At 43.1% G+C, this 22,208-nt stretch overlaps 1 protein-coding gene across 4 annotated transcripts in view; it reads right to left on the bottom strand.

Annotated features, from left to right (window-relative positions):
- The window catches only part of HS6ST3 (heparan sulfate 6-O-sulfotransferase 3), a 647,122-nt gene extending 628,170 nt beyond the window's left edge, over nt 1-18,952 (bottom strand). For all 4 annotated transcript variants that reach the window (XR_004299205.1, XR_004299204.1, XR_004299203.1 and 1 more), the window contains exon 1: nt 18,037-18,952. Coding sequence is in view for 1 of the 4 variants with exons in the window: in XM_032402738.1 (XP_032258629.1) it covers nt 18,037-18,740 (704 nt within the window). In the remaining 3 variants the exon portion in view is untranslated. The remainder of the gene's footprint in view (nt 1-18,036) is intronic.
- Between the last annotated feature and the right edge of the window lie 3,256 nt (nt 18,953-22,208).

The following is a 22,208-nucleotide window of genomic DNA, read 5'->3' on the forward strand; positions in this document are numbered from 1 at the left end:
TGAGAGGGGGTGGGTGAGAGTGGGGGGTGGAGAGAGAGAGAGGGGGAGAGAGAACACCAATACAGAAGCCATGGTCCTTTTATAACCTAACATCTGAAGTGGCATCTCATCCCTTTGGTTGTGTTCTATTCATTAGAATTAAGTCACTAAAGTCAATCCTGGGCACAAGTATCAGAGAATTTGTGGATAGATTTGTAAAACCATCACTGTTTAAGAACTTGAGGTAATTCTAGGGGCACCTGCCTGGCTCAACTGGTAGAGTATGCAATTCTTGATCTCAAGGTCATGAGTTCAAGCCCCACATTGGGCGTAGAGATTACTTAAAAATAAAATCTTTAAAAAAAAAAACTTAAGGTAATTCTAAATGGGATACTGAATAAAAAATAATCTCCTCAGTCCAGTATATATTTAGGGCCCCCTATAAACTACCCTACATCCATCCCAATATCACCCTCTCTTCAGCCAATACAAACCCTTTATTATGTGCCTGTTTATTACTGAAAATATTCATACTCTTTCTTATGCACATCTTCTTTAGAAACTTTATAAATTGGGGTGCCTGGATGGCTCAGTCAGTTGAGCATCCAACTCTTGATCTCAGCTCAGGTCTTGATCTCAGGATCATGAGTTCAAGCCCCACACTGGGCTCCACACATTTTATATATAATTCTGAATACAATACCATGAATTGACTTAAATGTTATGATGTAAATATTTCCAAGTCATTTTGTCTATGCCTTACAAAACTGTGATTTCACCTCTTGAGAGCCAGGACCAGGTCTTCTCCCCAGTCTCTGTCCTGCACAGTGCCCAGTATTGGGCTACATACAATCATGAATCAATCAATCAATCTAGCCAGCTAGCTACAGAAATAAAACCACTTCAAAACTAAATTAAATAACAAAAACTCTAATTCAAAGGGATACATGCACACCTATGTTCATAGCAGCATTATTACAATAGCCAAGATATGGAAGCAGCCCAAGTGTCCAATGATAGATGAATGAATAAAGAAGATGTGGTGCTCACACATACACACACACATATACACACACAATGGAATATTATTCAGTCACAAAAAAAGGAATGAAATCTTACCATTTGCAACAACATGGATGGAGCTAGAGTGTATAATGCTAAGTGAAATAAGTCAGTCAGAGAAAGACAAATACCATATGATTTCAATCGTATGTGGAATTTAAGAAACAAAATAAGCAAAGGAAAAAAGAGAGAGGAGAGAGAGGGAAAGAGAGACAAACCAAGAAACAGACTCTTAACTCTAGAGAACAGACTGATGGTTCCCAGAGGGGAGGTGGCTGGGGGGATGGGTAAAATAGGGGATGGGGATTAAGGAGCGCACTTGTCCTGATGAGGACTGAGTGATGCATGGAATTGCTGAATCACTATATTGTGCACCTGAAACTAGTATCACATGGCATGTTAACTGGAATTAAAATAAAAACTTTAAAAAATGAAATGAAATAAAATATTATTACATCACTCTTGTCAACCAGTCGATGTTTCCACAACATTGTTTAAATTATAAGGGATCACTTGATGTCACAGCTCTATAGCCCTTCCCTTTCCTCCCTCCATCCTCTTATATCCATGTCCTCCTATAGCTCAGAACCATCTGACTTGAAGACTTGGTCCCATTCCAGTCTCTGCAACCAATGCACAGTCCTGACTATGGATGTGAGAGCACTGATTAGTCTAATCCAGGACCCGGTCCCAACTTGACCTTGCATCTGTACTCTGATCACTGGTTTTTACTCTGCTTCCGATCTGACTTTACCACTTTGATGCTTTTGATTAACCAGATTCCTTGTCCTATATCTGAGTTCCATTCTTGATAGCTGTGTTAAGGATACTTGGGGATTTGTTTTAATCATGTTTGGTAAGAAAAGCAGACACAGAAATGACTGTCATGAAGGAAGGAGTTTTGTATACTCACAGACGCCTAGCATGCCACAGCAGACCACAGGGGAAAGCACCGCTGTCAGGTGGCAGAGGGAGCAAGGAGGAAAGCTTGGACAAGAGCCTTTATTGTGGTTTCTGAGGGCAGGAACAAGGGAGGCGGGGTAAGCCGGTTTAGGACTGGCTAGTTGGAGTAATTGCTGTGGGCTCTGGGGTATAGTGGCTGTGCTAAATTGTCTAGTACTTGGCCCTCAGGTGATTGGGGGTGGGGGAGTGGCCTGGAGTAGAAGAGCTTGATAAGGAAATGGTTGGGGAAATGCGCTCTGAATTCATTCGTTGGTTTGCATGTGAAAGACATGCTCAAAGTCATGGTCCTGTACTCTTATCTGTAGGAATTAGCTAATTCTGGGAGGGGCAATCCCTCCAGGGTCAGTAAGGCCCCAGATGTCAAAGCCTGAAATACAGAAACTAGAAAACATGGTTATTTTAACAACCCACGTAGCTCTCCCTTGGTCCTGCCTTGCTCCCGCTGGTATTCTTCCTACCTGCCTAGACAGCAGTCATATCTACACAATACCAGCACAGTCAAGATATTAAGAGGTATGGTCCTGCATGGAGGATGAGCACGTATCTTGATGAGCACAGAGTAATGTAAAGAATTGTTGAATCATTATATTGTACACCTGAAACTAATATAACACTGCATGTTAAGTATACCTGAATAAAAAACAATAAAGTCTTTCCTACTCTCCGCTCAAAAAAAAAAAAAAAAAAGACATGGTTCTGAAATCAGATACACCTGGATTAAAATACCTTGCTGCTCCACCAATGATTAATTCTGCAACCATGGATAAGTCACTGAACATCCCTGAACCTCATTTTCTCATCTGTACAATGAAGATGATAATAGTACCTACTTAATGCAAGTACTTACATAATAAAGCACTTAGCCTAAAGCAAGGTAAGCAATTAAAATGTGTCAGCAATAATTACTATTTCTTCACCCTGTGATTTCCCCCAAAGTGCACTGCATGTGATTGATACGTAGTAGACACTCAATAAATGTATGCTGAAGTTCACTAAACCAACAAAGAAATGAATGAAAAAAATCAATGAATAATCTTTGACTAATTGTAGAAAAGCAACACTTATTTTTTTAGAATAACTGGCAGCCCAGAACTTAGAAGTGAAGCCTGGATTTGAAGTCTAGTTTTACAATTTACAAATTTACAGTTTTACATGTGTCTCTCTAAGACAGGACGGAGATTCTATTGGTAGGCTCTCCAACATCCATCCCGCCTTTCCCTCATTGATAGAGCCTTGATTTTGTTCTGCTATCTACTTGTGATTCAGGGGAGGGTTATCCTATCCCCATCTTCAGGGACAAATCCTGGAGGTCCCATTCCCATTGCCCCTGATGGGCTTAGGGATGGGAACGTGACCCTTTCTGCTCTAAATATTGTCCCTTTGGCCAGGAAATTCTGGCTGAACAGCTGCAGCCTCCTTGCAACCAACCAGGAGGGAGGCAGCCTAAGGGCCAAGTCAACAAGGTTAAGGTACAGGGTAAAGGTGTGAAAAAAACACCTGAGTCCTCTGTAAAATAGCAATAGCTACCATTTAAGGAATATTTATTATGTTTCAGGTATTCCTCTAAATGTCTGTGGGCATTAACTCATGATCCTCAACACTAATCCCAGGTAGGAATCTTTTTATCACTGTTTCACAGATTGAGAAACTGAGACCTAAAGAATTCTTGTAATCTGTGCAAGGTCACATAGCAACAAGTGGTAAAGTCAGGATTTAAACCCACAGTTGGGCTCCAAAACTTAGGTTCTTTGCCTCTTTGCTTTATTGGATTTGGAAAATGCTCTCAAGACAGAATCAACCAATTCTCTCTGGGCTGGTTATGCGATTTTAAATGTCTTACTATTAAGCCAATTTGAACTGGAGTTTTTGTTAAAAGCAGCTGATAGGATCCTAATAAATATACTCAGATTCTTCATCTGTAAAATGGGGATGCTTCTCCATGCCTTAGGCTATTGCTGTTAACATAGAGCTCAATAAATAATCTTCTGAATCCCCTCCTACTGCCGGTCATCACTTTTGTGACCGTGGGTTTCCATCAGCTTACTGAACCTCTTCTAAGACTCCAGCCCAGCTCAGTTGCTTTGTGTACTTTAGATCTGCACCCAGGCAAATGTATACATCCTCCTAGAAGTGACCAGGCATGCCTCAGGTATGAAAACCAGCTCATTACTAAGCAAAGTTCTTCTGCTGATAGATCTTTATTATAACGCACACTCTTGATTTTAGATTTTATTTTCTCTTCTAAGGTAACTTTTTGCTCTCTCTGTAATTAGCTTCAGAAGCATGTAGAGAACAGCTCAGTGGATTATCACATGCTAAATCAGCTTAAATGAAAATAAGTTACATTCTCAGCTCACTTTCAGGACATATTAACCGAAAGCCATAATTTATAGCTGTCATATGAAAATAATGATAAAGTCATGAATATAAAATTAAAAATACCAATTTTAGGAAAGCTTCCTCAAAGGGGTAAAGCATTGGGAAAAAAAATACAAAACTTTTATATCTTGATCTGTACCAAATCTAGGTTTCCTGATGGTCTAAGGAGAAAAACTTAAGCATTTTGATAAGCCTTTTATGATATACTCTGTCCTGTTTTAAAGGAAAATGCTCATTACTCTAACAAGTTGTTGAGCTGAATGTGTATTTTGCATATTTTTCAAATGCATCTTTGTCATTCCTGATTTTTGAAACTCTCTGTAAAAGCTGAATTATATATTCATTGCATTTCTAAAATCCAACTTTCCTTCCTTTTCCGTTCTATATCAAAAGGCTTCTCACCGTCAATGTAAAATTTAAATTTGTATAGTACTTTATCCTTTACAAAGTGCTTTCACTGGCATTTCCTCAACCTCCAACAAGTCCAAAAAGGAAGACAAGACACATATTCTTACCCAAATTGTCCAATAAATTAGTAAATTTATTTATGCTTGTTTTCTTTCTTTCATTTATTCAGCCAACATTTATTTGATAGCCATTATGACCAGACACTATTCTAGGCACTGAGGATGCAGAGGGAAACAAAATAGTCACTAGCTTCAGGAAAATTACACGTTGGCAGGTAGGCCACACAATAAGTAAGTAAGCAAGTCCATGAAGAAGCCTAGACTCAAACCGTGGTCGCTTAATCACAAATATAGGTGCCTCCCTGGTCCAAATAAGCTGACACAATAGTTCTCTCTGCCATGAATTTTGGCAGTTTGATTTCTTGGACTCAAACCTCTTTGGGTTTCCAAAAGGTCTCAGATTTTTCCTACTCCTCTGAAGAAATTCAGTGGACAACTATCGAAGCAGCATTTAATAACCAATGCATTCAGAGCACTGTTACAGATAGTTAGGAAGATTATTCCTCATCCCCCCCCCCCAAAAAAAACAAAAGAATTGTGGATTTTAAAATTAACTTAAAAAAGAAACACACACACCTATAAATGTGTGTGCGCATTAACTCACATGATCGTCATTGCAGACTGTTGGAGGAAGTCATCTAGAGGACATGACCTACTGGTTGACCAGGTACAAGCTGGACTCAGGCACTCGGAGGTTTCTCTCCAAAGTCCTTGGAATGCACTTTCTGCCTACATCCCCATGCCAGGAGCAGTCTTGAGGAAACAGCCTTGATATAGGAAAGTGTTGAGACCGCCTGGACTGAATGCAGTTAAGATCTCTATATAAACTTTTTAGACTCTGGCAGGCAGGTGCAGAGAGCTACTCATCTTGGGGCTGCCCAAGACAATCCTCAGAGGTAAGTTCCCTTGCTCATCCAACCTCCCACCTACCAGTCCAGAGTGGCTGTCTCTTCCTTCAGTCTTTCTTTGCCCTCCATGTACAGGGGTGTTTCAGATTTCACCCAGGAAGCTCCCGAGGTCTCGAACCAACACTAACCTCAAATAGGAATGTTTTTTGGTTTTTGTTTTAAGATTTTATTTATTTCAGAGAGAGAGAGAGAGCATGAGCAGGGGGAGAGGGACCAGGAGTGGGAGAGGGAGAAGCAGACTCCCTGCTGAGCAGGGAGCCAGATGCGGGGCTTGATCCTAGGACCCTGAGATCACGACCTGAGCCGAAGGCAGATGCTCAACTGATTGAGCCACCCAGGCGCCCCCCAAATAGGAATATTTTTATCACTGTTTTGCTGATCAAAAAAAATGAGGCCTGGAGAACTTATACAATTCGTGCCAGGTCACATAGTAATAAGTAATAGAGTCAGGATTTGAACCCCCAGTTGTGTTTCAGAACATAGGTTCTTTGCCTCTCTATTTTACTAGATCTAGAAAATGCTACTGCCAATGGGAAGACCTTCTTGTACCTGGAAAAATACACTCACATAAAATTTTAAAGTGCAAATTAATACCCTGCAAGAGTCTACTCATTTAGTTATTCGCCGTTGTCTGACTACATAGGCTTTCCACATTTCAAATGACTCCCCTCCGCCGGTTTTCCACCTCACGGCACTCACTAGTAGGTTAACTTGCTCCATGTATCATTAGTAATTCATGACTTATTTTTGAAGGTGCAGGGACAGCACTACTACAGAACTAATACAATGAATATCTTATTAGGAAGAAATTAACAAATGAATTGTCGCCGATCAATAGGTGTTCAAGAGAAAATTACAACAATAGTAAAACCTAAATAATTTATACACAATATTGATTTTTTCATTACATTAATTATTCTTTATAGCACACATAGGGAACTTGGAGAATAAAACTTTCAAAGCGAAGAAATTTATCTGCGGTGGTGCTGTAGGCTTAAGTCTGAATTTAAAAGACAAAGAATGGGCCATGAGAGCTGACAAATATTTTTAGATTAAATACACATCAGATAATAAATTTGACAGCTCCACTGTACCTGAGTTCCTTCATGTTGTCTGGGCGTTTTTATACACAATACTTTTGATATTTATTTATCAAGAGAAGTATTGATAGAACTGTTTCTTAATAGAAACATTAGAAATAGAACTACCCATTAATCCACCTCTTTCATCAAGTGTACGGAAGGCAGAATTGCAAACTCAATGAAGCTATGTGGGAAAGAAAAACTTCTCTAACACCACTCCTGGAATCTTTAAGTTAACTGGACTTAAATTCAGTAGAATGGAGTGCAGGCCCCTTAGAGCTAATAACTCTCATAGCCAGCGGAAAAAATTTCCTAAGGCAATTTTATCACGGCAAGTAACTTTCATACAGATGCAAGGGCCTGAAGATGATCCTCATGTTTAAGGTCACATGATGGGGTTCCAGAGAACAAAAAAAGGGTGTTGTGTGGTAGGGGGAGCTGTGAAAAAGAGGAAAGAGGTGGGTAAGTTCTTCATGGATGATGCTGTTCCCAGCAATGCAAAATTCCCTCCTAGGGATGGAAGAAATGAACTTGGGGAGGAGCGCCTAAGTGACTCAGTCCATTAAGCATCTGACTTTCACTCAGGTCTTGATCTTAGGGTTCTGGGATCAAGCTCCACATCAAGCCCCACATCAAGCCCGGCAATGGGCTCTGTGCTCAGCAGGGAGTCTGCTTCTTTTCCCTTTCCCTCTGCCCTTACCCCCATTCGTGCACACAAGCTTTCTCACTCTCTCCCTCTCTCAAATAAACAAAATCTTTTTTAAAAATTAAAAAAAAAAAAGAAGAAATGAACTTAACACATATGCACCAAGCTCAACAGATGTACTAGGAACAAATACTGCGCTGAATATCGTTTTTGTCACCTACAAATGCTTACATTGAATAGCGTTTTACTCATGACATTTTGACTCTTGGAATTAAAGCAGTGACTTGATAGTTCTTACTTGAGTTTTCTCAGATGTCAACTTCAACTGTTTTTCAGTATCTAATGTTAGGCGATTCCACCTACCTAATGTTTTGCAGAGAGTTGCACATATGCAGAGTATCAAGCTTTCATATCTCCCCCAAGACAAATACGGAAATAGTGTTTCAAAAGTCTTAAAATTAAAACCAAAAACATTAAAATAGTTTCAAATCCGATACAATTTTTTTCTTTCCTCACCTTTTACCTTCAGAGACTGAAAGCCACATTCATATTACTTTTAACGTTCTTAATGTTCTTGGAAGAAAATCTAAGCAACAGGAAGCAGCTCATCTCACAAGCATGCTTTTGCAAACCACAGCCAGTTTTGCAAACTATCTTGTCCTGTCTTAACTAATATTGCTATATGACTTCAAATTTATAAAATACCCCACACAGATATAATATAAAATGTGTGTTGTCCACCATGCATCATCATACAGCTATAACTGCCCAAATGTGTTACCAGCTGATTCTGGGTACAACAGTGACAAAACACCCCAATTTAGCATCATTTCTACTATTCGGTCGAAAGCCCCTTGTCTATGGTGACTGTTCTGCTGCCGAATGTCCTTTGCTGCATTCACTATTCTTTAGGTGTAGACTAATGGTCCATACAGAAAACATGTGGTTCAGGTATTAAAGGAATGGATATTTGTACTTGGTCTCGTTTGTAGAACCGAATGGGACATTCATAAGGTGGATGAGAAGAAATTTCAAGCTATTTAAAGGCACTGTGCACGTTATTCTCCATTTTCATCCCACCCCCACCCACCCCAAACCCAAATCCATTCTCTGCCTTTCTCTGCCTTGGGAAAGCACATGCACTGTATCCGGTAGCTCTCTTGCCATTCAGCTTCCATGTGGCTTCAGCCAGTGGAAGACAATGGAAGGAGACAGAGGACAGGTGGGAGGAGAAAGTGATCGAGAGATTTCCTCCCCACCCGTCCCCTCTGCCTCAGCTCCGTATTTCTGGCGGGGGCGGGGGGTGAGGCTGCTTTCTGCAAGCAGCTCCCATGGGGCAGCCCTTCCTACCTCTGAGGCTGTAGCTCCTGTCAGGCCCCAGCGGACAATGGATGCTGACAACAGGGTTTTTTTCCCTCTGCCACTTCAGGCTCAGAAGAGATAAGAACATCCCCTTGTTAGGAGTGACAAGGAGCCCCAGGTCCAGTGTTGGACCTTAACCAGTCCATCCCTCTATAATAGCCCCTTCTTCGTCCCAGAGTGGGCCTCTGTTTGCCGCCAGGCTGCTGACTAATACAGCTCCCCGTGATACAGAAGAAGAACGTGTAAGTAAATCAAAGAACCCCAGCAGCCCTCCGAGGCAGACAGCCGCCTAGATAGTGGAGGACTCCCCATAAATGCACTAATGAGACAACCATGCATACGAGATAAACTGGTGACCTCCACTTTCAATATTCTTTTGGATTTCAGGTTTTTAGGATTTCATTCTTCACCTTGACTACTTTTGTCCTTCTTCTCTCCCTCCTTGGTAGCAACCTGCTAATTTACACTCCACATGATCAGTGTCTGGTCTCTCTTCCCGGGGCATGTCACCTTGTTTTTCACTGTACTCCACAGATCTTTCCTTCAGACTTCCACACACAGATCAAGTTACCACCTATATATGTTTAAAGTCACGTGTACCCTTCTCTCTAGGTCTGTGTTTTCACTTTTTAAGCAAACCTATAAAATTCTACAAGTTCATAATTAGAGTCCCCAAAATATGGAAGTTATCATCCAGGTTTACAGTCATATTTCCATAACCTTGATTCCTTCGGAAGAAATACTCTGCAAAATCTAACATAAATCTGGAGGACAGCAAGGAGGTTAGCATTTCTACCCTCTTATGTTTTTAAAGAAACTAGAATGCAGCAGTAACCGTGAACACACGGTGTTAAATGCAAGGTTCTGACAACAAATGGCACAGTACTTACCAATAAAAGCATGGTAAGATATTAATAATTGCGACGAACTGCAAATATTTATGTGCCCACAGGCAACTAATTCAATTTCACTGCAGGATTGCTCCATTTATGAATTTAATTGTGTGTGTTTTAAACATTTCTGCCGCTGTTTCATTAATTTCCCATAAAAAAAAATAAAATGATATGCTGAAGAAAGAAGGCAAGTTTCCATTCAACAGTGTTCATTAAGTGCCCACTGAGTGTCCACGGTGGCTTACGAATTAATAATGTTCACTTTTACCATTTATGGCTTCTCTTTTGCATCATGGCTTGCAATTCATTTTTGCATCACTTGCGATGAGAAGTTCCCCCTTCAAAAAGGATGGTACAGGTTGCCTCTCATCGTTTTATTTTTTACGCACAACAGCATGGATGTGTAAGACAAGCCCCGTGAGAACAAAATAATGGCTAACTCTTACACGGGTCAGGCTCTGTGCACTCTTAGCACTCACCAGGGGTAGTACCACTATTCCTCCCATTTTCCGGAGAAGGAAATCAAAGTACAGAACAGGTAACTGACTTCAGGGTTATCAGGAAGTAAGAGGCTGAGCCAGGGAGATGGATGGGGGGATGGGCTAGATGGGGGATGGGTATTCAGGAGGGCACTTGTTGGGATGGGTGTTGTATGTAAGTGATGAATCACTGAATTCTACTCCTGAAAGTAATACTACACTATATGTTAACTAACTTGAATTTAAATTTAAAAAAAAAAAAAAAGACTTATATATTCTAAATTTAAAAAAAAAAAAATCCAGCTCATTTTACGTCACAGCCCATGCTCATACACATCACCCAAATGACACTCACAAACTGGGCATCAGCACAATTTCCAATGATTTTCAGTGGCTGATAACTTTGTCATTGATTTCTTCCAATTTCCCTTGAGGACATTTTTCCTAATAAAGGGTCTCCTTCCAATGCTCTTCAATATCACAATCTCCAACCACAACTACCTCAACTGTCTGACTTTGATCAGTAGTAATCCAGGCCACATTGTTTAGACTTTTCTCAGCCTCCCAACCTACATCAAGGAGCCCATTCTCTCTAGTTAGGCTGATTTTTTTTTCCTAAACTGAGAATGAATGAGATTAACCTTGTACCCAAAGGAATTCCTGACTTGTAGCTTACTGTCTCCTGGGAGAAACCTTCTAGAATGGTCCAATAAGTCCTGGCCTCTGTCCTGACTTTTACTCCTCCTCTAGAGAATCAGGGCAGTTGACACCTTGCTAATTATGGAAGGCAATTACTAATGATCAGAATTTTCACCTGAAATAAGAGAGTCATGACATAAAACACTGGATCATTCCATAAAAAAACCACAGTCTGGTCAAGTTATGCTGACATTTTTACAAGGTAAACTAGAATATGATAGATTTTTAGCTGACATGTGTTGAGCATTTTTTATAGGTCGGTCTCTGTGCTTGGGAACTTTACATGGGTTTTACTGAGCAACTGTATGTGCTACGGGAGATATAAACAAATAACACCGTCTAAGTTAACTGTTCAGTACACTTCCCAAATGCAGTTAAATGCTTAGCTATAATTTAAATAGAGTTATATTGGCCCATTAAAATCAACAGAGAATTTATATATGATATCCACAATTTAACAAACTCAAAAACAAGATAATTGATTACTAGAAAATATTAATTTGGGTTCCCCATTTAATTGTTTTCATACTAAACCTATTTCTTGGCTCAATAATTTATTTCATGAGTCTTAAAATCACATTAAGATTTGGCAGTCTCAATTAAACCTGTTTAATTCATTATCAAGCATAAGTAACTTTCAAATGCCATAAGCTTCTGATTGTCCTTAGTAAAAATGAGATGATAATAATTAGCTTTGGGGAATAATAAAGTAAGAGTCTAAGATTAAGCCAATCCACATTGTTAGAGGCTAAATTTACCTAGCTTCCAATTATTACATGAGCATCTGTATTTCTCTAAAAAAAATCAACACTTGCCAACATCCCAAGGTAACCAGCACGAAAAAGGCAGAAAAATAAATCATCGATCACCATTTACTGGTTCCAGTTTTATCTTCACAACTCAAAAAAAAAAAAAAAAGGAATGGGTTTAATTCAATCTCCTTCTGATTTATAGCAAATATTGGTGGTTTGGACCAGAAGCAATACTTCCAGAGACTCTGTAATGAACATATAAGTGGACATGGCATATAGACAGAACAATCTCTTATCTCCTCGGTTTCACACAGCACACAAACCCGATGGTGAAAATTAACCTTCTTCACAGTTCAACATTTCTAATTAGAAGAGACATCAAAAAGATTATGCTTTAGAAAGCAGTATGGGCCATAATATTCTAGACAGTCTCAAACAGAACTCTGTAGCCTCCTTATATATTTTAGCCTGCTGTCCACAGGAAAAAGCAATACCCAGATGATGTTTCAAAGTGGTAACGGCTTCTGGTGGAAGTTATATTTCTCATCTTACCTTTTTATACTTATTATGAAGAAGCGACGCTCTAGTACACAGGACCTATCCATTGCTTTTAGCCCCGAACGAGTACAACAGTCTATACCATCAGACAGTGCTCTACCAAAAGTTTCCTTGGTAGAAATATCTACAAATGTTTGAGAAAGGAGTAGCTCATTTGTAATCATTTTGGGGTTTTTTTTTCTCTTGTTTTATTTTCTCTGCATGGGGCAGGAAAGGGACAAAGAAAGATACCCTGAATTCAGCTTAGATTGGAACACGGAAACTTAAAATAGAAGGCCATACGAGTTCAGCCCTTCCTGGGGAGGAATTGCTTTCACAACATCAGTGGTTGATCAGCCACATTTAAAGTTTTCACTGTTAGGTAGTATGCCGCTGCACAGAAGATTTCATTCTCGTTTTAGACAGCTACAATTTTTTCAAAGATTTTATTTATTTATTTGTTTATTTGAGAGAGAGAAAGAGAGAGCACAAGCAAGGGGAGGGACGGAGGGACAAGCGGACTTTCCACTGAACAAGGAGCCAAAGGCAGGACCTGAGCCAAAGGCAGATGCTTAACTGACTGAGCCACCCAGGCACCTAGACAGCTACAAATTTTAAGAAGTTCTTTCTTACTCTGAGTTGAAACCTTATCCTACCACTGGTATCCCACGTATCCTAGTTCCATCCTTTGGAGAAATACAGAGCAAGCTTCCTCCATTTTCCACACCTTCTTCCTTTGACTATTGGAAGGCAATTTTTACATCTCTCCTTAATTTTTCCACCTCCATATTAAATACTTCAGGTTCCTTCAAATTATTCCTCATATGACATGGTTTCCAGCTGCTGCAAGTAAACTGGAGCTATAGCTTGACTTGAAAATGTTCCTACATGCAAGAATGCAAAGGGGAGATCTGAAAGTTCATTTTTTATTCACTTACACATATAATTGACACAACTAGAAAGACTATCCAGAACCCAATCGTCTATGTGGGAGCTGTATCTATGTGAGGGCCCCTTCTTATCATCACACATACACACACACACACACACACACACACACACACCAGTCCCACAGATGGTACTGTGATACCAGGTGGGTCCGAAAACCTCATCGCCCTGGCCACATGGACTGGCAGAAAGGATAGTCACAAGTTCCAAGCTGGACTAATCAGAGTCATTCCCCAAGATTTTAAATTGGAACATGGAGAAAGCTTGCTATCTGCTTGGCCTGTGGAGCTATTAGATATGACAGCCATTTACCCATTTCATGGAATTAGCCAATCTGATGAGGTCAATATCCAAAAGAGTGTGGGGAGAAAGACCCCAGACCTCCAGTTCCAGTCGTTCTTAGAACCAACTCTACCCCTATGTTTCCTATGGTCTGGTTATTAAGCCAATAATTCCCACCTGGCTGAACTGAGTTTGAGTTAGGTTTGTATCATTTGCAACACAGAAGGTCCTATCTACTACAATATTCATAAGATTCCAACTAGTCTACTAGAACCAACAGAAAACAGGTCATAAAAGGGAAAAATCACTACCCCCCCCCACAAAAAGTGTGAATAGAATCTCCTTCCTGCAATGGGGCACCTGAGTGGCTTAGTTGGTTGAGTGGCCCACTCTTGCTTTTGCCTCAGGTCATGATCTCATGGGTCATGGGATCAAGCCCCACATGGGGCTTGGCATTCAGTGTGGAGTCTACTGGAGATTCTCTCCTGCCCCTCCCCACACACATGCTCTCGCTCTCTCTCTCTTTCTCTCTCTCTAAAACAAATAAATCTTTTTAAAAAATCTCTTTCTACCATTATTTAAGAATGAGAGTGATACTCACCTACCAAAGAAGATCAAGGTCTTTCTTTCCTAATAGCCTAAGCCCCATAGGACTGACACTATTCAAAACTCTATTGCCAGAACTATCACAGTACCCGGCATGTAATAAGTGCTTAAAACACTCTCCACTCTACTTTTATAGAAGCATATAGAAGTATAGAAGAAAACAACAGGCAAAACACCAAATATAACTTATTAAAATGAAAATTCAAGTTCCCTGAAGAAACCTTAGATACATCATTTCACTTCCTTAGAATTAAATTACTCATTTGCCAGATATTTTATAGACTTGATTACTTCTTCAGTCTTTTTTAGCCATAAAATGCTATGATTCTATCCATACTCAACAATGGTAAAGAATAGTCTTCTAAAGACCTGAACATGCAGATAAAAGGAAAAACAGTAACAAAGAAGGCAACACAAGAATAAGAAAGAATAACCCACCAAAAAGATAGTTGCGGGGGAAAGCAAAAAAAATATAACGAGAAGAAATCATCAGTCACAGGATCGAAGAGGTCATTCATTTGTGCCACCTTCTGATTTGCTTCCTATTTTACTCTAACTAATCTCTGTGCTCAGGGGCACCTGGGTGGCTCAGATGGTTAAGCATCTGCCTTCGGCTCAGGTCATGAACCCAGGGTCCTGGGATCGAGCCCCGCATCGGGCTCCCTGCTAGGCGGGGAGCCTGCTTCTCCCTCTGCCTCTCTCTCTCTCTGCGACTCTCATGAATAAATAAATAAAACATTAAAAAAAAAAAAAAACCCCTCTGTGCTGGATCCAAACTGCCAGCCCCAGAGCCTTGTCCCTTCCTGGGTCCATACAGTCCATATGATGGCTCCTTCATCTAAACCATGCATCTCCTTTCAGAGTTGGCTTCCCACTTCTGCCTTTGGTACTAGATACTCCCACTTGCTCACACCATCCCAGACAGGTTGGTTTTTGTTTGCTTGTTTGTTTCATCACCAACAGAATATATACCCAATTATATTGTGTCCCTGTCTTCCATCATGTCCCCTGCATTGATTGATGCTCAAATGTCCATTATTTTCCATTTATTTCTTAAGTTTGAATTCTGTCTCAATACAAGTAATCACAAAATAGCATCTCTATAAAATAAGGTGACCCATTTACAATGCGCTGCTCTAAGGAACTGACCTCAGATCCTTTCAGGAAAGAAGGCCTTGACTCAGGAAAACAGTGTTATTACAACAACTAATGTTAACTATTACTATATACCTGCAAAGTAAGTACTATATTCCAGCACACTACACTATACATAGACACCGCGGTAAGCATTTTGCACACATTTGTTCATTTAGTTCTCACAACACCTCTATAAGAGAAGTACTCATTACTACCTGTGCTTTAAAGATAAAGAATCTGAGGCTCAGAAGGAGTAACATACTCCTGGTTGCATAGCTAGTAAGGGCCACTCTTGGTTACACAAGAGCCACATCCATCTGGATCCAGAATCCTTGCTCTTGCTCACTAGATGCCTTACAAAGGCACTAATCCCTGTGAGAAATGGGGAGGGGGACCCTCAAAAGGGCCAAAAGCAAAAAGGCTAGGGAACTAATATCAACATGATCTACTTCTCGAGTTTGCTTAGAGTCAGCCCTATTTGAAGAACCTTGTTCCCATTATGTAGCGATAGATTATCTGCCATTTTGCATTGTGGAAATGTACCCTCCATTATCCAGGCTAATCTAGTTGACTGTAGAATGCTGTACACAGGCATTCCAATGCCAGACCAGTAATTCAATCTTCTCTGTGAGGAAGATGCTACTGGACATCCCTTCAACTTTTTCCCTATAACGTTCAATGCAGGGTGCCTCACATAACCCACAACCATTCCTTCCTACGACATCTAGAATGAAAGAAGTAATTTAGAATACCAAGAAGGGGAGAGAAGGTGAAGAAGAAAAGGAAAAGGAATTATAAAGTGGTAACCACCCCCTCCCGAAAAAAAACCTACGTGAAAATTAAAAAACTAAAAAAAAAAAAAAAGCAACCCTGTGCAGGGTGATTATCTGATAACTTGTGATTCAGAGAGAAATAAATGTTCATGGTCCATCATTAAACAGAGAAAAGCATTTGACTCTGCAATAGAAACCGTATGTTCAAATAGCCAAGGTGGAATTTTCCCACATCACAGAGTAGAGAGATACTGAGTATTTCCTATAGGAGTGAGACCTTACTGCTTAATCCAGGTAGGGTCTATAGCAGAAGAACACTTCATCACTAAGCAAAACTCCAATTATTTTCAGGTTCCATAATCTCTAGTTCCTCCAAAACTCTTCATCTATCCACTGAGACTTTTATATATATATTGAGAGAATAAAATGCCCATCCCTACTGTAGAATCGATGTTCCTCTGTGATAATCAAAGTCTCTAGTTTTATGGAAATGGAAGCTAGGAATCAGAGTAGCAAACTCCTTGGAGTCAGTCAGTAATTAATAGGTAAAGGCCGAAATACAAAAGGTACAATTTGGGGTAAGATGCAGCAAAGATTGTCTCTCATTGAAATAACAGTCTTGTCTGTTAGGAAGTTTGAAAGTAATAATTAATTGAAAAACTATTTTAAGCTAAAACAGAGGTGCAGGGTCTAAAACACTACAGGATTAGAAATTTTTTAAAGTAAAAGGTCCTTAAAATATGCTAAGGAAGGAGCCTAATGCCTTCATTCCAAGTCCAACCAGTTTCCTATTCTAACCAATTTCCATTAAACAGGGAAAGGAGCAGGGAGGAGAGAAAGTATTTGAAAAACTGCCAGAGTAAAAAATCCCATAATGAAATTTTGCTCATTCTTGGAGAAATGAAGTAGAATTAGATGCTTCAGTGGTGGTGAATTCAGAATCTGGGTAGCTTCCAGTAAATGAAGTCTTTCCATAATGTCAAATGCAAAAGCTATCTGATATCAACATATTGAGCTTGAGTTTTTAAATTCCTGTTTCCTTACACCAAATTGTTTGAAACCTTTGAGATAAAAACTTCAATAAACTAGTGTTCCAAGCTTTTAGTATTTTAGTCCCTTGAGCAAGCATGTCAGATTAATCTTCAAATTGCAGTGGGCAGAAAGAACATTCAACCAAATTCTTAAGCTCATGCCTCTCTCAAAGGATGTTAATGTAAGCAGTATCATTGGCTATTAAGATTTCAAACTTTCCTAATTTCAGCAGTATTACTATTTAAAAGTGTGGGGGGGGGGTGGAGAGAGAAAACCACCTATCCTGAAAGGAAGGGATTTTCCTTATTTTATCTTTCTGTCCCCATAGCACGTTGCCCGGCCCACAGTAGGCATTTAACAAGTACTTCTGGAATGTGTTGATGGATTGGTCTGGGGGAGAGTGGAAATCTTGCTGAGAACAGCATGAGTCCAAATCCCGGCATTGCTCAGCAACAAAGACCACCTCCAGAATTAGGGTTATCGAGGTACAGCGGGAATTTGAAAGTGTGTCTTCAAAGACACACCAAGAGGATTGTTTCCTGAGCTGGCGAGGAGCCTCCCAACAGCCACTTATAGAGGGATTAGACTCGCCTCTGGCTTCAGCGTGCCTGGAAAACGCCTGCCCTGCCTCTCCATGCGCAGTTCCTCCTGCCTTTCACCGGGTTTGGGTTTCCACTCACACAATTTAGGTACAAGATCCGACCTCGCTAGTCTAACCCAGGCCTCCTCTGCATTGCACGGTGGGCGGCAGGCCACGCCGTCCTAGGCACAAGGAAGAACACACACGACTGCTCGGGACACCTTTGAAGGTGAAAGGGGGTATCGGAAAGCGGCGGGGAGAAAGAAGGGGAGTGGGGAGGGGAAGAGTGAGTTCAAGACCAGGGCGCTATCCAGCGGTTCCCTACCCCACTCCCAAAGCCTCTGCCCCAATCGCTGGAAGACACCAGGGAACCACACGCACGCTCAGGCAGCGCAGGGCCGCCCAGGGTAGGGACCGAGGGGAGAGGGGCGGGGAGGCGGCAGGAAGCGAGAGGGGGCCGGAGACAGTACCTGGTGTGGCTGTGGTTGCGGGGACAGTCCTTCTTCTCCATGATGGCCGGCACGCAGTTGGTGAGCTCCGTCCAGTCGGCGTGCAGCCCGCAGCTCCAGCCGGTGGAGAAGCGGGAGAAAAGCCACGTCTCCTTCTTGCCCGGCCGGTGGCAGGTGCACTTCTTCTGGCCGGCTTTGCAGCTACACGGCTGCTCCAGCCGGATGTTCTTCACCAGGTGCCGGCCGAACGTGGTGCCCCCGGTCTTCTGGATGTGCAGGAACACGATCACGTCGCGCCCTTTGATATTGAAATCCACGAAGCGGGTCAGGTCCTTCAGGGTGAAGTTAAAGCGCGGCACGAACCGGGGCAGAGAGCCGTTCTCGGGGGCCTCGGGGTCCGGCTCCTCTTCCTCCTCCTCTTCTTCCTCCTCCGGCTCCCCGAGCTCCTCATCCTCGTCCTCTGGCGCAGCGGCCCCCCGAGACCCCTCGGGCGGCCCCCGGGGTGGCGGGGGCAACTGGGGCCGCCGCTCCCACTCCTCGGGCGGCGCCTGTGCCCGGCGGGCGGGACTCAGGGCGGCCGGCTGGCCGGCCTCCCCCGCGCGGGGCTGCTCCCCGAAGTTGGCGCAGGAGCTGGTGCAGGAGGGGGACACGTACTGGTACATGATGACCACGAAGAGGAGAGTGAGCACCGGCGTCAGCAGCCACTTGTTGAACCTTTCATCCATGGTCCCGCTCTCAGGCCGGCAGGCGAAGAAGCGGCGGCGGCAGCGGCGCGGACTGGCGCCCGCTCGGAAGTTTCGGGGACTCCGTGGCGCGGCTCCGAGCCCGCCGCTCCTCCATGCCCCTGACGCCGAGGCGTGCGGCTGGCTGGCGGCCCCGCGGCACTCCCGCACTCCCCGGCTGGCAGCGCCAGGGCCTGCGAGCCGAGCGGGCAGGCGGGCGCCGGCGCGCGCGGCTACGGCTGCGGCGTGGGGCGCCCTGCGCTCCCGGGGGCGCCCGGCTTGGCCCGCTCCCCGCTCCAGCCAGGGCGCGGCGCGCGCTCTCAGGCCACGCGGGGCATCCCGCCGCCGGCGCTCAGGCGCTCAGGCGCTGGGGAGCGCGGCTCGGGTCCTGCACCTGCCCGGGGCAGCCGGGCGGCTGCGGCCGCGAGCGCTGGGGCTGCATGAGGTTCGCCAGGGCGCGGGCCAAGGGCGAAGGCGCGGCCCGGCCCCGCCGCCTCGGCCGGCCGCGGGCACCGCGCCCGGAACGCGCACCGGGCCGGCGCCTTTGCCCTCCGGTCGCTGGGCGCGGGAGCCGCGAGGGCCGACGGCGCCCGCCGCAAGTTTGCAGAGGAGCCCCCGCGGCGGCTGCCCGCGAGGCGTCTGTGCGGAGCCGCGTCCCCGGGAAGAGTCGCACTGCTGCTCCGGGTCGGTCCGCCCAGGCGCGGGCACGCAGGCACACTCGCAAACACTGGCTGGCACCGCCACAACCCGCCAGCCGGTGTGACAGGAGCCCTGCTACCCGCAGCAAAAACCTGCCCTAGGTACGGAGCATGCGCCAAAGCCTTCCCCAGCCCCGGAGGAGTTTCCAGGGGAGGAGTCCGCTGCTCCGCGGGGCTCGGAGGAGGCAGCTGGGGGGTGGGAATCCCTTCAGCTTAGAGCGAGGAAATATTTGGGAGAGAAGCAAAGGCGGAGCAAGGAGAGAGGCCCGAGGAGAGCGTCGCCGACACGGAACCGAGACCTTTACATCCGCAGCTTTCTCCTTCTGAGGATGGACGCAAATCTGGCCGGCCTCCGTGCAGGGATAACACTCGCACACCGCTGGGCAGACTCACCTAGACAGGACTGCACTCGAGCTGGCTGGGGAAACTGGCTCCAGACTGCTTTTAATTCCCACCCAGGACATTCTAACTGTTGCCCAAGTTTTATTCCGGTCCCTCCTTAACTACAAACTTTGTGTGTCCAACTCTACAATTTTATTCAATCAGCATCCATCCATGAGCCATTAGGCACCTGCTATCAGGGTCTTTGTTGAACGCACACTTCATTTCTTCCAGCACCGTACCCACCAGCCCACAACCATGCAGTACTTCCCATGCAAGAGGAGCTGAGGGGTCACCTCTTAAAATTCATCCTGCTAATACACATTGAGTTCCTAAATGTGCAAGACTCACCCTTTACCCCCCCTCCATGTGGATGATAAGACCTACACTTACCTCTATTTCATAAGCTAAATAAGCTCTTGTTTATGTGCAGATTTTTTGAACTTTCTTTTTCAAACATCTAAAGTTTGCATTTACCTGAGAATCAAATCTTTGTTTAATAATGGTTTCTGTTTTTCAGGTAATGAATGGATGTACCATCAAATGGCAGTAACTGCCCCTTCACAGTCCCTATACTTGCTTGACCCAAGTGGAGAGTGGCAGTGTGTTGAAGAGGGAATCAATGCAATTTGATCCCCTTGCCAAGGTCATCATGTCCCTCCTGGCTACCCTGGCATCTCATGCCTTCAGAGCAGTCAACCTTCCCACCGGGCCTCTTTATGGATCTGTGCGGTACTTGTCTTTTCATGAGACACTGTACTGATCTCTTCCATTTGTCAGACTGTCCCCTTCAAGCCATCAGTTAGGATCCAGATCTCTTTCAGGGATGCTAACTCTTTCCCATAGGAAGTTATTTTTATTGTTCTAGACAGGTGGGATTTTTCTCAACAAAGCTTCCCCACCTCTGCTTCCTTTCCTCTTTTCAACTCTATAAACAACTACAAACAGTGCCCTTCCTGATACTGTATGAGCTTATATTAGTAAAAAAAAGGTGTTGAGCAAGATGAATCAGCTTCTTTAGAGCTTACTTAATCTATTTATTTTTCTCTCACTTGAAGTTTACAATCCTATTAATGGCATCACACTACTCTCCAAAGCAAGAAATTGTGATAGGACAAAAAAATAAAAAATAAAAATAAAACTCAAAGATCACTTCCTGAATGCATCTGGTTAATGATATTACTTATTTTAAAATATACACCTGGGCGCCTGGGTGGCTCAGTTGGTTAAGCGACTGCCTTCGGCTCAGGTCATGATCCTGGAGTCCCGGAATCGAGTCCCACATCGGGCTCCCTGCTCGGCAGGGAGTCTGCTTCTCCCTCTGACCCTCTCATGCTCTCTCTGTCTCATTCTCTCTCTCAAATAAATAAATAAAATCTTTAAAAAAATAAATAAATAAAATAAAATATACACCTTTGCTTTACCAAGTAAAAATTCAGTATACTTTTTTATATTACTTTATTTGAGACATTTCTCATTTCCTATAAAGTCGCTTGATATCACATGGATAAGTATAACCTTGTTAGCTACCCAAATGTATAACGTGAGTGCTTGGGCAATTTATAGGGTGGAAAGCACTTTCTAGATGTTATCTCATTTGCTCCTCAGAACAACATTCTAAGGAGATAAGAGAAGTATAATATCCCATTTCAGAGATGAGGAGGCAGAACCAAGGACAACCAGGAGAAAGCAGAGCCAGGATGAGCAACCACTAACATCCCGGACATACATTCAAATCGCCATTGAAGAAACCCCATGAACATCTGCAAAAGAGTCCATAATTTCCTCTCTCTCCTCTTGAGACCCTTTGAGTCAAGAGGCAGGAAGGGGCAATGAAATTGCAATAGAACAATTAAATTATTTTCCCTCTCCCTCTGGCTTTATAGGCAAAGCTGAGTGATCTCTACATCCTGCAGTATTTTGGCACCTACTCTATCAGTTTCCAGATAAACAGGGGAAAGACAATAACGCTCTTAACATGATTATGTCATTGTTAAAAGACATTATTTAGGAGAATTTCAGAAGACAATATGATGACAAACAAATATCACAGTTACATTACTAACAAAATGTATATTTCCATAAATAAGTGCACTTTAACCCTTTCCAAAGTACATTATCCCAGAAATCTGCTTTTGCTTTCAGTAAAATAACTAATGGAGTGCCACCATTTCCTCGAGGTAACCACAAGGAAAGCAATGCATAGAATCAAGCAATTAGACAATTCAAGCATGTACCCACGTATTCCTTTTTTTAAAGATTTATTATTTTTATTTTAGAGAGCGCAGTGGGGAGGGGCAGAGGGAGAGAGAGAATCCCAAACAGATTCCCTACTCTTGATGAGGGGCTCCCTCCCAGGACCCTGAGATCATGACCTCAGCTGAAATCAAGA

Source organism: Phoca vitulina, unplaced genomic scaffold, assembly GCF_004348235.1.
Source record: "Phoca vitulina isolate PV1807 unplaced genomic scaffold, GSC_HSeal_1.0 scaffold5, whole genome shotgun sequence".
NCBI lineage: Eukaryota > Metazoa > Chordata > Mammalia > Carnivora > Phocidae > Phoca > Phoca vitulina.